The sequence below is a fragment of the Tripterygium wilfordii genome, chromosome 6 (assembly GCF_013401445.1).
Source record: "Tripterygium wilfordii isolate XIE 37 chromosome 6, ASM1340144v1, whole genome shotgun sequence".
Lineage (NCBI taxonomy): Eukaryota > Viridiplantae > Streptophyta > Magnoliopsida > Celastrales > Celastraceae > Tripterygium > Tripterygium wilfordii.
In genome coordinates, this window is record NC_052237.1 from 3004887 (window position 1) to 3021532 (window position 16646).

At 37.5% G+C, this 16646-nt stretch overlaps 1 protein-coding gene, 2 long non-coding RNA genes and 1 pseudogene across 3 annotated transcripts; 2 read left to right on the forward strand and 2 right to left on the reverse strand.

The window, feature by feature from the left end:
* The first annotated feature begins 1494 nt into the window (after positions 1–1494).
* On the forward strand, positions 1495–4314 carry LOC120000598 (annotated as a pseudogene).
* Positions 4315–4691: 377 nt separating this feature from the next.
* Positions 4692–6523, reverse strand: LOC120000853. Its single transcript, XR_005468668.1, has 3 exons — positions 6275–6523; positions 6070–6133; positions 4692–4914 (listed from the first exon to the last, which is right to left on the reverse strand). It is a non-coding gene; the product is annotated as an uncharacterized LOC120000853 (long non-coding RNA).
* A 3291-nt stretch (positions 6524–9814) lies between these two features.
* On the reverse strand, positions 9815–11644 carry LOC120000858. Its single transcript, XR_005468669.1, has 3 exons — positions 11398–11644; positions 11193–11256; positions 9815–10037 (listed from the first exon to the last, which is right to left on the reverse strand). It is a non-coding gene; the product is annotated as an uncharacterized LOC120000858 (long non-coding RNA).
* A 2109-nt stretch (positions 11645–13753) lies between these two features.
* On the forward strand, positions 13754–16249 carry LOC120000599 (cation/H(+) antiporter 15-like). Its single transcript, XM_038848724.1, has 2 exons — positions 13754–14813; positions 14845–16249. The coding sequence occupies exons 1-2, from the start codon at positions 13858–13860 to the stop codon at positions 16079–16081; spliced, it is 2193 nt and encodes a 730-aa protein (XP_038704652.1). The 5' UTR covers positions 13754–13857; the 3' UTR covers positions 16082–16249.
* Positions 16250–16646: the final 397 nt, after the last annotated feature.

The window sequence follows — 16646 nt, forward strand, 5'->3', positions numbered from 1 at the left end:
ATCCAACACTACACATTAAATGGGGGTCTTTTGGAGGTTTCAAGCATTATCCTTTAGAAAATCTATAGAGAGTAGAGTAAAGAAGTGCTCTAAAATTTAAGGGTATATTTACCAGTGATCTATCTTACGATAAGCTTTCCTGGTAGGTACTACTACATTCTCGGTCGTTTCAGGACCTTGACTTGTATTGAATACTTTAATATCACGCCATTCAGTAAATCCCCAACAAGCCTCAACGAAAATAGAATTTGAACGAACACTCGCAAAGTCAATTCTGCGGAGACTACAATGGGAAAATACACAGAGGTGGTTAGATCGTTAAGATTCAGTATTCTACTAGGGGCATATATTTGTAGTGGGTGGGTTCGGGAACATGCAGGATGTACCAACCTTATTTACACATGATGTGTGGTGAGTTGCGGTATTCCTTGAGTTTTACACATGAACTTATGAAGCAGTTTACTTTCGAATGCTACATTTCTTTGAAAAAGATCTCTGGCGCACAATATTAATTGTTAATGATGAAAGGAAAACTTTAACGTTGCTGCAGGCTCAGGTATGGGAGCTGCTGCTGTTTTTGAAAGAGGCGACTTGCGTTGATGTTCTGTGCAATGCTAGATCAGTGGATGCTCGGTAGATGCAGCGGGTTTTGTTATGGTCATTCGTTGTTAGTTCATTAAAATAACCATCTCCTGACAGCTGAGAACTGGAAACAAAATTCCTTCTTGTGTCTTTTCTTTTGCTTGCTAAGAGATTGCTTCAGAATGTTATTTATATTCTCAACAACATGAACTTGTATTGTATCTGAACCTTTCGGTGCATCAGCCATGAAAGTTATAGTGCAATTTATTAGAAAGTCTTCTAAAATGCTTATTTGGATGCAAGAGAGAAGGAGAAATCCAATGGCTCAATTGAGCAATTGTTTTGTGCTATCTTGGAGATCACTGGCACGGTATTGGCCCTGTAAACCCTAGCAGTGCCTTTTTCAGCAGAAATCAAATTTAACCATAACTAGTGAAAACCGGTTAATTTATGCCTCAGCATCAATAAATTTAACCGAAGTCCTAGTTTGGGCTGCTTTAGGGTTGGGCCGGCCTAGCCCTACCAATATCTTACAGCAAATTGACAAATTCTTCAGGATTGCTTTTCTGGCATGACACCACAGAGATAGGGGAGGATAGAAGCACTATGTTATATGTAATTTGGGATAACAGATTTCTCAATACCTGATTAAAAATAGATTTGTTGTTGTGGTGGGGATTACATTTGACCTTCAAAAAGAATACCTAGTAACAATACATAACAAGTATTTGCCAATAATAAGGGAGGGGGAGACCAGTACAACTGCTTCCCAACCCAAAACACCGCAGCATTACAGAGTACAGATTAGCTTCTCCAAATTCGGTATCATCTCCAAGCCCATTTTGTCCCCTGCAACCATACAAAAAGAGAGAGGACATTTTGCTGCATCAAATAGACTCTGCAGAAGAGAAAATGGGAGAACACAAAGCGCAGAAAGGAGTTGGAATGGGAATCGATATGAGATTAAAAGATTATGGTAATGGAACATTTAGTTATGGTGAGTATACACTAAGTAACATGACACAGGCTGGTTTCATTGCATGTTATATGGAGAACGTAATCGGAGATAGTGATATTTTCTGGAAGAGCAGTTTAAATCCTATGGTTAAATCGGTCCCTATGTTCACAATACAAATACTTATCATTATAGTTATCAATCGGCTACTCACCCTCATCCTGAGGTATCTTCATCAACCTCGTTTTGTCTGCGAGATGTTGGTAAGTAGTGCAGTTATATCTTCTTCTTCTTCTTCAGTTCTTCCAATTTTTTTTTCCACCAGTTGTAGGCTTTTAAGGAAGTATCTGTTCATCACATTAATCCTTCAACACGTTCATCAATGATGTGCAGAGCGGCATTGTTGTAAGTCCACCCATCTTGGGGCGCATTTCAGCTATCAGTGAGCATGTCAATCCCATTAAGGGAAATTTGATATTAGAGACAATGGGAAACTTCGGGCTGGTCTTCTACGTGTTCCTGTTGGGGTTGGAGATGGACATTACCTCAATCAAGGGCATTCAGAAGAAGGCCGTGAAAATTGCCATGGCCGGTGTTCTACCTCCTCTGTTCATCGGGTCTGGTTTGTTTTATTTGATGCAGAAGGAGAGCTTATATAAGATCAAAACAAGCAGGGAAAGAGTAGCAGCAATGCTTGATGCCACAAAGGGTGCCTTGTTCTTTGGAATATCCCTCTCAGTGACTAGCTTTCCGGATCTTGCTCGAGTGCTTTCTGACCTCAAAATCCTACACACAGATGTTGGAAGAATGGCTCTGTCTGCTGGACGCATCAACGACCTGTCTTCATGGGCTCTTCTTGTCGTTGTACTAGCAATAGTTAATGGGAAAGACAAGTACTACTTCGTCCTCTTCACCTTCATTTTCTTAATCTTTTGTTGGTATGGGCTGCGCCCAGTACTCTCCTGGTTGATCCGCCGCACCTCAAAAGATGGTAAATTTAGCGACTTCCATTTCCACTTTATTATCGCTGGGGTCATGGCGTGTGCATTCATCACAGATGCACTCGGCTCCCAATCCTTAGTAGGAGCTTTAATGTTTGGAATCATCATGCCAAATGAGGAGCTCGGGTTGCAAATCCTGAACAGGTTTGAAAATTTTGTTTCTCTGATCTTGATGCCTGCCTTCTTCATGATTAGTGGTCTACGGACGGACCTGGCTTTTAACTTCTTCGGAAAAGCCAATGGAGCGCCGGTCATTGCTTTTGTCGTTGTCTTGGCTTCCACTGCCAAATTTATAAGCACTTTCCTTGTCTCCTACTTCAACCGCATGCCAGCTCGTGATGCTATGGCTATTGGGCTTCTTATCAGCACCAAAGGAGTGTTGTCCTTGATTATTATCAATGCCGGGCGGAACCTTCAGGTATGTACATCCCTTCATCATCATCAACTTCTTTGTGTTCCAAATATTTTCCTCACTAACATATTCAACGACATTGCAGAGATTGACAATTGAAGAATTTACTACAATGGCAATTGCCATAATCATAACGACAGGCGCAGTGAAGCCAATCATGCTTACCTTTTATAATTCCTCCAAGCGTTTGAAGCACAATAAGAACAGGACAATGGAGGGGAGTGGTCCAGATTCCGATCTTCGAATTCTCGCTTGCGTGCATTCGAACCGCAATGTCTCAGGCATAATTAATCTCCTTGAAGCTTGTAACCCCACCAAGAAATCCCCGATTTGTGTCTTCGCTGCGCACCTGCTCGAACTTACATCACGTGCTGCGGCCAGGCTGATAGTCCACGGCACGGACAAAAATGTTGGCCAATTCGGCCGTGAGAGGGAGGGGGGAGAGTCTGAACAAATCATCAGTGCCTTCAAAGCTTATGAATCCGATAAGGAAGGAGCTGTTTTCGTTCAACCATTAACAGCTGTGTCTCCTTTCATCAGCATCCACGAAGACATTTGTGGCCTTGCAGAGGACAAGCACGTCACACTCATTCTGGTACCCTTTCACAAATTGGCCTCCACAGACGGTCTATTACAGGAAGGAAACAGCAGTATCAGATCCATCAATCAAAACCTACTCGTCACAGAGCGATGTTCGATCGGGATACTTGTAGATCGCGGATTCGGATCTGCTGTGCGGGGGGAATCAGATCGCGGCGGATCTCCTCAGCGCCGCATCGCGATGATCTTCATCGGCGGACCAGACGACCGGGAAGCGTTAGCATATGCGTGGAGAATGGCTGGATATCCGAGCACAGAACTTGTAGTTGTGCGATTCGTTCCAACCAAAGATACAGCATCTCCACCAACCAAAGACGATGTAACCCTACAAGACATGAAGAAATCAGATGATGATTGCATAAACAAGTTCAGGTTTAGAACGATGAGCAATCCGAATATAAAATACGTTGAAAGACAATCGAGTTCAGGGGAAGAAACAGTGACAACAATAAGAACAATGTTTAACGACTACGAAATGTACATTGTCGGGCGAGGACAAGGATCGGCGTCTCCATTGACGTCGGGGCTATCAGATTCAGATTGGAATGACTGTGCGGAGTTGGGACCGATCGGTGATTCGATAGTGTCGCTAGCAGAGCAATCAACAGTTCTTGTGATCCAACAACGTGCTCCTCCAGTTGACAAGTCTGCCTTGCGTTTTGGAGATCGCTTAAATTGAAATGGAAGAAGGCTTTTTTTTTTTTGTTTTTTTTTCTTCCTAATTCTACTCAAAACATCCTAGATTGATTCTGCAAAGGAAAAAAAAATTAAAAAACATTTTTTTTTCCTGGCTTTCAACATTAGGAATGATTTTAATTGCATCTGTTGAATATACGATTCACTATATAATATAATATATATAATTATGGGGCTAATGGTAGGAGAGAGTATTTCGTTGTTGGAAGTCATGGGTTGGATTCCTATCGAGTATGTGTCACGCCCCGTTTTGGGTGGGGTCGTGAGATAGGAAAAACACATATACAAACTAGACAGACGTGGTGCAATTTTATAGAACAATGAGCGCTAGCCTGCACAACAATAAACAATTGTCCTAAAGAGGACTCCAATGGCATTAAGCCTCTAGAAACATAATCCAATACCACTATAGTAATTAAGACCCCAACGGTCTACATCGAGCAGATGCAATAAAACAACCACTTAATCAGAATGCTAGACCTTAGTGGTCAATATCACAGCGGAAACAAAACAACTGCTCAAGTTGAAGGTGACTGAGTCATAAATAAAATTCAACAATTTAAAATGTCTAACAATCCTAAATAAAGGTAAGGAAACAGACATCTAATAAACACGGGCTACACCACACTGTCACGCCTCCGGCAGTCGATCCTGAACCTTTTCCTGACCTGAGGGGGGGGAAAAAGGAAAAGAAAGAAAAGAAGGCATGAGCGAAAGGCTCAGTAGGGAAATAAAAATAGAACGATAAACAACGAGGTATAGAAATACAATACCAGAAGGAACCGTACTAGATTCGGGCCCCTATAAAGATTCACAACGCTCAAAGTGCCATAGAAAATAAACATGGTACATAACAACAAGAATCTGGATAAATGGCTACAAGGTACAACATCCAATATGCATCAATAAATGCAATTTACAACATATATATACATTTAAAATATTGTACATATTTAAAACAACAAGTGGAACAATTGAGGCACACCGAATGCCGAAACACTCGTTGACCAAGTGTATACAAGTACACGTAAGGTCACAATCACACACAAGGGAGGATCCATTTAAGGAAAGTGTACTCCCCAAACAACAAGGATATCCGGACACCTAAACCGGTAGTGGGTTGTACACCCCACACCGAACAATGTGATACAAGAACAACACAACCAACAATTGTCCACAAAACTTGGCTCAATATATGCCACATTACAATACATTTCAAAAACATTTACCAATGATATAATTTTTATATCATTACAGGAATTTACTTTAGCAACAACAGTACAACTAGGTTGTACCCAAAACAGTTTACAATACAGTTTTCTAAAATCTCATATTGCGGTCCAATAACTCGGGATCCTCCTGGGAGTTGCACAATGTCCAGGCTGAAACCCCGGCGTCACTCCCGACCCCTCATCCATTGAACTCCACAAGGGTGTAAAATATGCAAATTATTGGTTTTGAATAAATTTATAATTTTCCTCTTTAATGCATTAAAAGAATTTGATGCAAATAAAAGTATTTATGCAATATCTTTGTTACGAAAATTTATAGTAAAACATGATAGATGCAAGACGGTCTAAACCCACAACAATGGCTTAGGCCACAACATGTCCATGGAGGAAGACAAAGAATAATAGAGGCCAACAATTATCCATGGACAACAATCAAACAATTGTAGGAACAAGGAATTTAAGAATTTAGGAAGTTCCTACAATGATTCAACACAAGGCATAAAAGAATTATCAAAGAGAATAGAATTTTTCCTAAAAGGTTTAAATACAAGATATACAAAGAATTATTAGAGAGGATGGTAGTTTCCCTACCTCTTGTAGACACAAACTTCACAAGCTTAAGCGTTAAGCGTCAAGTATTATCCAATGAGTCAACCTATTGAAAATAACATATTATGACTTAATTTATCAGGTCTAGTATCAATTTAACAAAATCCCCAATTTGATTCAAGAACCCTAGAATTGTACCCTAATAATTTTCAACTAAACTGGTATATATTGGGATAAAAATTCTTACCCAAGCGTGGAGAACTTTGAATAAGCTCTTAGTTGACAGATAAATAACTTATGGTGGCAAACTCCCTCTTTGTTGCAAAACCAAGAAAGGTCATGAAAGCCTCTTGATTTGAAAACAATTGAAGCAAATCAAATTTGTGGGTAGAACTATGCGGCAGTGGTGGCTGGACGGTTGGCCGGAAGTGGCTGCAAGTGAAGTTGAGATGATGGTGGCGGAAGAGGGTACACGGCAGAGTGAGGAGAATAGGAAAAAAGAATGTGTGATAGGGTTTAGTGTAGTCTGTTTGTGCACTTTAATATAGAATATATATATATAACGCTGCCAGCTTCTCTGCCGACAAATATAGATTATTTTATTTTATTTTTTTTTTTAAAGCTGATTATCAAAAGGACAATCATGTCCTCAAGTTATATACTAAAAAACTTACAACAATCCCTTTTCCATATTTATTACTTTATCAATATTCCTATGATTTAATCCCATCAAATTTTAATATTTCAAATTTTCAATTATAACCTCTATATTACTATAGGACTCAATGGACAATACTACTAATAACACTTGTCCGTTTTAATGGACCCAAAAATACGGGGTATTACATCCTTCCCCACTTAACAAAAATTTCGTCCTCGAAATTTATACAGCTATCTAAACTTAAACACTCGTAAATAACAATACACAACACTACATGTTCACCAGTAAAGAGTTTACCATATAAAAATTTGCAATATTTGGGGTGTAACATTCTCCCCCACTAAACAAAAATTTCGTCCCCGAAATTTATGCCGATCGCCAAGCTTAAATGGCTGCAAGTAATAGCACATAACACAACATATTCACTTTTAAGAATTCACAAACACATAAGAACTGCAAGCACTCAGGGTGTAACATTCTTTCCCACTAAATAAAAATTTTGTTCTCGAAATTTTCACTAAGGAGCTACTAGTTCACTCATGCTATAAGTTATTATTATTTTTTTTTTAACCCCAAGGCATTAACCATTTATGAATTACCACGAAACGCTAGGACAGGATTTCCATGCGATCAAGCACTCCCAACCTTAAAACAAAATATTAAGAGGGATGTTTCACTATGAATCCTGCCCCAAAAGGTTCAATACCAATTCAAATCATTCTCATAATCTATCAAGTACATATAAATAAATAATTTAATAAATAAAAGTCATTTCTGGATTTGAATTATGTGCACTTCATGTCTAAACTCATGGACTAGACCGGAGACCACTAGCCAATCTAATACATACTAGTCCAATTACAAAACTCAAAAAGAAACAGTGTAGAGCTTTTGTAAAGTCAATAAAAACTAATTGTACATAAAGTTAACTAAAGCATCAAAAGATTAATAACATAATTTCTCCTACTTAATATAAGTCATACTTATTCGCAGACCACGAAGCTCAATAAAATACAAAATTCTAAAAAAATCTATAACTAATTATAGTCTCACATAATATCTCTTGTTAGTTTAAAGAAAAAGTTCACAAAATTAACGATCTTGTTAATAAAACAAACAAATAGACATTGCCAAACTGAGTCAACAGATGTGTCAAGCAATGCTCAAGTAACTTTCCACAATTAACGAGACGAGCAAGTTTTCAAATGTTACAGCCAAAATTTCTTTTAGTACAGTAGGTCCAATTAAGAGACATGTAAATACCCGTCCACAGGCACACATAATACAAAGATGCTATTATTTTCAAATACTCATCAACTATAATATTTATGAGATATTAAATTTTACTTATACAGCAAAGTCAACCTATAAATAGCCCCATTATCTATCATCATAAGTAGACCCAATAAAAATATTATACATCATAGGTTAAGTGCATAATTGACATGTCATAATGTAACCCATCAAGAAGAATTTATTCATAACGTTCTTCAGTAGTAAAAATATAAATAAAAAAAAATTTATAAGTTACAACAATATTTTTCTCCTGATCAAAAAAATTAAAGGAAAATATAGCTTAGGAGCAATTTTCAACCTTATTAGTTATTATCATACATGGATTTTCAAGGCACGACTCAAAGAGCATATAACCATCAAAAGAACCGTAATTACAAAAAAATCTTAACTACTTCAAAACGTCTCTCTCATGAATACATTAGAAAAGAAAAATGTGTCACAAAAAACTATACTATAGATGCAGACAGAAAAGAAGGACCATTGATCGGCAAAAATATAGCCAATTATTAAAACATCTCAACACTGATTCATTGGAGTAGTACCACGTGTTTCAAATAAATAGATAAAAAAATTCAGAAATATAATCCTCAATCAAATCTTGATCAGTTTCACACATTATCATTTCATAGACTACTTTGTCACGCATCAAGAATTGGATGCAACTTAAATACAAGATAGTAGGCAACAAACTTGCCAAACACTTACACCACGAAAAGGAATATTAGTGTTTAACAAATGATCACAACTTTAGCTTTAAATAGCTTGTCCCTTTTTATATATTCTTTGATTGTTTCCATTTAAAAACAGCTTCAACTTTAGAAGAGTCTACCTCCTTCTTTAGAGATTATCTAACCATGAAACTTAACTTTGTTCGCTCAATTCATATTACTTAACCAACATAATTATGTCCTTATAACATTCGTTAACTATTTGAATCATATTCATAATATAATCGTCATCATTATAACCCACAATAAAATACCCTGTGTAATATTCATTCTATCGACCTTTTTATAGAAAAATAAATCGTCGTGCACCCGTAAAACTATTAAAATCCAAAAGTCCACCAAATAATATATCATCCACAAAGGAAATTTTTAGTTTAGTCAAAACATCAAAATCACCCAACCTTACTACAATAGGATCACCATTCACCAATCAAACCTTTAGAATCAACTATCCTTAAAAAAAAATTTGACACACTGTAACCATCATACTCCAATCATGACATTACAAAGACCACTTAAATAATTAATTTAGAAATTCACCTAATTGAGTAGTCATGTCTTCAATAACAAACTTGAGAACTTACACTAATTTCTAACTAACACCAATTACCCAAAAAGTTGTAAGCAACCATAAATATACATGTCTCCCATAATAATCAAGATGATCATCAAAATTAATCTGAACCCAATATATATGTGTCATATCATCCACCTTACCTTTATATTCCCCATACAAATTTTCAACTTCACTATACACTATGCCTTTACAACTTTCACTAGTATTCAAATTTTCTTTTAACATACATTCACAAGTGGACAACTTCAACAATTTCTTTGATTTTTTTATTACCATCTCATAATTATAAGATTAGAAACTTAGGTGATAACTTCTCAAGAAATTCAAGATACAATGATTCCCATATATCTAAAAAAACACATATACAAACTAGACAGACGTGGTGCAATTTTATAGAACAATGAGCGCTAGCCTGCACAACAATAAACAATTGTCCTAAAGAGGACTCCAATGGCATTAAGCCTCTAGAAACATAATCCAATACCACTATAGTAATTAAGACCCCAACGGTCTACATCGAGCAGATGCAATAAAACAACCACTTAATCAGAATGCTAGACCTTAGTGGTCAATATCACAGCGGAAACAAAACAACTGCTCAAGTTGAAGGTGACTGAGTCATAAATAAAATTCAACAATTTAAAATGTCTAACAATCCTAAATAAAGGTAAGGAAACAGACATCTAATAAACACGGGCTACACCACACTGTCACGCCTCCGGCAGTCGATCCTGAACCTTTTCCTGACCTGAGGGGGGGGAAAAAGGAAAAGAAAGAAAAGAAGGCATGAGCGAAAGGCTCAGTAGGGAAATAAAAATAGAACGATAAACAACGAGGTATAGAAATACAATACCAGAAGGAACCGTACTAGATTCGGGCCCCTATAAAGATTCACAACGCTCAAAGTGCCATAGAAAATAAACATGGTACATAACAACAAGAATCTGGATAAATGGCTACAAGGTACAACATCCAATATGCATCAATAAATGCAATTTACAACATATATATACATTTAAAATATTGTACATATTTAAAACAACAAGTGGAACAATTGAGGCACACCGAATGCCGAAACACTCGTTGACCAAGTGTATACAAGTACACGTAAGGTCACAATCACACACAAGGGAGGATCCATTTAAGGAAAGTGTACTCCCCAAACAACAAGGATATCCGGACACCTAAACCGGTAGTGGGTTGTACACCCCACACCGAACAATGTGATACAAGAACAACACAACCAACAATTGTCCACAAAACTTGGCTCAATATATGCCACATTACAATACATTTCAAAAACATTTACCAATGATATAATTTTTATATCATTACAGGAATTTACTTTAGCAACAACAGTACAACTAGGTTGTACCCAAAACAGTTTACAATACAGTTTTCTAAAATCTCATATTGCGGTCCAATAACTCGGGATCCTCCTGGGAGTTGCACAATGTCCAGGCTGAAACCCCGGCGTCACTCCCGACCCCTCATCCATTGAACTCCACAAGGGTGTAAAATATGCAAATTATTGGTTTTGAATAAATTTATAATTTTCCTCTTTAATGCATTAAAAGAATTTGATGCAAATAAAAGTATTTATGCAATATCTTTGTTACGAAAATTTATAGTAAAACATGATAGATGCAAGACGGTCTAAACCCACAACAATGGCTTAGGCCACAACATGTCCATGGAGGAAGACAAAGAATAATAGAGGCCAACAATTATCCATGGACAACAATCAAACAATTGTAGGAACAAGGAATTTAAGAATTTAGGAAGTTCCTACAATGATTCAACACAAGGCATAAAAGAATTATCAAAGAGAATAGAATTTTTCCTAAAAGGTTTAAATACAAGATATACAAAGAATTATTAGAGAGGATGGTAGTTTCCCTACCTCTTGTAGACACAAACTTCACAAGCTTAAGCGTTAAGCGTCAAGTATTATCCAATGAGTCAACCTATTGAAAATAACATATTATGACTTAATTTATCAGGTCTAGTATCAATTTAACAAAATCCCCAATTTGATTCAAGAACCCTAGAATTGTACCCTAATAATTTTCAACTAAACTGGTATATATTGGGATAAAAATTCTTACCCAAGCGTGGAGAACTTTGAATAAGCTCTTAGTTGACAGATAAATAACTTATGGTGGCAAACCCCCTCTTTGTTGCAAAACCAAGAAAGGTCATGAAAGCCTCTTGATTTGAAAACAATTGAAGCAAATCAAATTTGTGGGTAGAACTATGCGGCAGTGGTGGCTGGACGGTTGGCCGGAAGTGGCTGCAAGTGAAGTTGAGATGATGGTGGCGGAAGAGGGTACACGGCAGAGTGAGGAGAATAGGAAAAAAGAATGTGTGATAGGGTTTAGTGTAGTCTGTTTGTGCACTTTAATATAGAATATATATATATAACGCTGCCAGCTTCTCTGCCGACAAATATAGATTATTTTATTTTATTTTTTTTTTTAAAGCTGATTATCAAAAGGACAATCATGTCCTCAAGTTATATACAAAAAAACTTACAACAATCCCTTTTCCATATTTATTACTTTATCAATATTCCTATGATTTAATCCCATCAAATTTTAATATTTCAAATTTTCAATTATAACCTCTATATTACTATAGGACTCAATGGACAATACTACTAATAACACTTGTCCGTTTTAATGGACCCAAAAATACGGGGTATTACAGTATGTACATGAAAATAATTATGTATTTGATAGAGAGTGAGTGTGCCGTAAAAAATAACAGTAGACCCCGTTAATCCACCTTAATTTTGTTAAGACTTCTATTCAATTTGAAAAAAAATCAAAAATTTTAAATTGTTAAATATCAACTTAAAACATTCTATATCTTTTTCACGTTCAATGTAATTTTTGTTTGAAACAAAAAAAAAATATCTGTGTACTCGTAAATCATGAACAAAATCATGGCACTTATAGTAATATTATTTTTTTTCCATTTCTTGTTCAGATGTATACACCCTCTTTTTGTCAAAATGCTTAGGATTTGGAAGTAATTCCAATACTTGACATGACCTATATAAATCATCACATACATTGCTTGAGGTGATAAACACAAATGAGGTAGAAATGGAAGTAAAATTAGTTTCAGTAGTTTGCGTGCCCGGGGTCCGTTGTAGTGTAGTATTCGGTCTAATGATGTATTTTTTGTTAGAAACAAAAATTAAATTCATCGCGATTAAAATATTAAATGTTTTGAGTTTATATCGACGGTTTAGAATTGTTAAGCCTTTTTTTATGTTAATTTGATTTTTATTTCGAATAAAAAATATACATCTTTGTATTCATTAAATGTGTTAAACCAAACACAACATATTTATAAAATTTTTTAAAAGAACTATTTTCAATCCCAGGTCCCAGCCTCTCCAGTTTATTAATCAACAAGAGGAGAGATTTACTAGAAAAGAGAAATATAAATATTCAAGAAGAATTGAAATATTACTTCTTGATATCAGGTGGTAAATAATTTTATACAATATATAATGATGGACCTATAAACCCTGAATTCATATGGAAATATATTGTTCAATTTGGAGACCTAAAATTGGGTACCTAAGAATAAGAATTAAAAAGATTCAGGGCAAACCAGATTCTCACATTCTTACAACAATATCTTACTTCGTTGTCCGGACGCCACAAAAATAGAGCAGATGTTCAAACCAATCCATGCGCTTTATGTAATTTTAGTTACAGAGATTTCATGTTGTTCCAGTTGGACTTCTTGACTTTATCAAAGGAAGATATTAAAAGGGTATAGATATAGCTCCTTAACAAATAACGTGTTTTTTCTTTTTTCCAATAATAGGGAAGAAGGTGACAGCAAACATTGTAAGAGGGAGGAAATCCAACCTTTTATGCCTTGCTTTACGTTTGTTAATTGAGCTTGGTTTCTATCCCATGTCGAAAGGCAGTAGCAGAAACATCAGTTTTGCCCTTGCCCCAAATTCATGATCATCTCCAACTGCATTTGCATTTTCTTCCCCTGCAACAAAAACAAAAGAAACATTGCGTTGGTTTGATTGCGCGACATCAGAGAGCCAGCCGCCCCTGGAAATCTGAGAAGGAGAAGGCAAGACGGAGAAATGGTATCACCATACAAAGACAATGGAAATTCACTTATATATGGAAACTACACAATATATAATTTTAAAGGGGGCAATGCCTTTACCATATGCTATACGGAGAATGATGTTCCCCACGACAATGCTTTCTGGAAAAACATAAATCCTGTGGCCACTTCTCTTCCTTATTTTATCACACAGATACTCGTCATGATGGTTTTAAATCGCATCTTTACCATCATCCTCAAGCCTCTTCACCAGCCTCGTTTCGTCTGCCAGATGCTAGTAAGTAAAACAATATTCATACCTTGGCTTGTATTAACTTATGATAAGAGTAATTATCTAATTACCTGGTTCTTTAACTGAATTCGTCATTTTTTTGCAGAGCGGCATTGCTGCAGGTCCAAATGGACTGGGGCTCTTTCCAGTTATTAGTGGCCTTGTGAATCCCTTTAAGAGCAATAATATGTTGGAGACGATGGCAAACTTTGGGTTGGTCTTGTACGTGTTCCTAGTGGGGTTGGAGATGGACATTACCACAATCAAGGGCATTCAGAAGAAGGTCATGAGCATTGCCATCGCTGGGGTTCTGCCTCCCCTGTTAATTGGCTTTGTTTTGTACTCTTTATTTCAGAATCATCAAGACTTCAAATTCGTAAGTGGTGGCTTTTTCTGGGGAATGTCCCTCTCCGTAACAAGCTTCCCTGACCTTGCCCGAGTCCTTTCCGACCTCAAAATCCTCCACACTGACATGGGAAGGATGGCCTTATCCGCTGGACTTGTTAACGATTTGTCTCCATGGGCACTTCTTGTTCTTGCTGTAACAATGATTAATCTGGAACCAAGCTATCACCTCGCCCTCCTCACCTTGATTTTTCTAATCTTCTGTTGGTATGGGCTGCGTCCAGCAATTTCCTGGTTGATTCACCACACCTCAAAAGATGGCAAATTAACTGACCTCCATTTCTATTTTATTCTCTCGGGGGTCATGGTGTGTGCATTCATCACAGACGCAATCGGATCTCAATCCTTAATTGGAGCTTTAATGTTCGGACTCATCATGCCAAATGGGGAGCTTGGACTGAAATTCAGGGACAAGTTCGAATACTTTGTGTCCGAGATCATGATGCCCGCTTTCTTCATGACCAGTGGTCTCCGGACAGACGTGTTTTATGTATTCGAGTTCAACCTCGATGCAATAAAGAAAAATTTGGTAGCAATCTTCATAATTCTCTTGGCTTCCACTGCCAAATTTATAAGCACTTCCATTGTCTCCTTCTGCTACCGTATGCCAGCTCATGATGCTATGGCCATTGGACTTCTTATCAGCACCAAAGGAGTATTGTCCTTGATTATACTCAATGCCGGACGAAACCTTCAGGTAGATACATCCCTTCCTTCCTTCATCTTCATCAAATATCAGCATTCCATTACGTTTCTCATTTAGTTGATTGATTGACATGCAGTGCCTAGACAATAAAGAATTTACTGCCATGGCATATGCTACGCTCTTAATGACGGCTGTGGTGAAGCCAATCATGCTTTTGATTTATAAGTCCCTCAAGCGCTTTAAGCAACATAAGAACAGGAGCGTGGAGACAAGTAAACCAGATTCCGAGCTTCGAATTCTTTCTTGTGTTCATTCCACTCGCAACCTCTCCGGTATAATTAACTTCCTTGAAATTTCAAACCCAACAAAGAAATCCCCAATTTGCGTCTTCGCAGTACATCTTGTTGAACTGGTAGGCCGTGCTTCGGCAATGCTGATCATCCATGACACAGGCAAGCCTGTGGGACTATTAGGCCGTGAAAGAGCAGAGTCCGAGCAAATCATCAGTGCATTCAAAAACTACGAATCCAGTCACGAAGAAGCAGTCTCTGTTCAACCACTTACAGCCGTCTCCCCTTACAGCAGTATGCACGAAGACATATGCGCCCTTGCAGAGGACAAGCAGGTCACACTCGTTCTGATTCCATTTCACAAACTCCCTAAAGCAGACGGTGTATTGCAGGACGGAAACAACACTATCAGAAACATCAATCAAAACCTGCTAGCCAAAGCCTCATGTTCAATTGGGATACTCGTAGACCGTGGGTCCGGACCAGCAATGCGAAGTGAATCAGATCGGGGTGCGATCCCTGAGCGTCATATCACCATGATCTTCATAGGTGGACCAGACGACCGAGAGGCATTAGCGTACGCGCGGAGGATGGCGGGTTACCCGAGAACGAACTTAGTGGTGGTGCGATTTGTTGCAAGCAAAGATGGAACAGACATAAGAACAAACACTTGGAAGGCATCGGCCGTACAAGAGGACGATGATTACATCAACGAATTCAGATTCAGAACAATGAGCGATAAGAACATAACATACGTCGAAAAGGTATCGAATTCCGGGGAAGAAACAGTGGCAACCATAAAAACAATGTTCCACGACTTCGACATGTACATTGTGGGGCGAGGGGAAGGATTCATCTCTCCATTAACGTCGGGGCTATCAGAGTGGAGTGACTGTCCGGAGTTGGGACCAATAGGTGACATCATAGTCTCGTCTGGGTTCGCACAGCAAGCAACAGTGTTTGTGATCCAACAAAGTGTTCCTGCCGCTGCCAAAATTTCTGGGCCTGGAACCATGACTTGGCGCTTGGGGAATCATTTTAGTCAGGAGCGGACACATGATTTTATCTAAGAAAGGGCAGAGCTATGCGGGAGCAACGCATTCGAATTATTTTGAAATCATCTCATTAACTTCTTTTGAAATAGTATGTAGAACATTTTCCTCAATGAACACAACTAACTATCATTATTCATTGATCGCTCATTCGATTTCGAATCTAATTCTTCATAACCATTATGACAGAATAAACTCTCCTACTATAATATATTAGTGTATATACATTATATCTTCTAGTATCAATAATTTTTTGACAAGATCATGACCTTTACATGATATCAAAAACAAAGGCATACCAATACTCACGATCGGAATGGATTTCTTGCTGCCTTGTTAAAAATATAAGGTCGAAAGTAAGAATAGATTAGAACGTCGAAATGGGTGGTCGGAAGATCCAAAACCTCAATTGTGAAGATGTTCCAAATTGATGCGGAGCCAACAACATACTGTTAAGCACGCATTAATTATGGGTTAATATCATATTTCGTAATCAAAATATAGTTTGCGTTCCAATTTACACATTGAAAGCGAAAATGTGCCCATTTTAGTAATCTGAAGTTGAAAATTGTTCCGTTTTGCT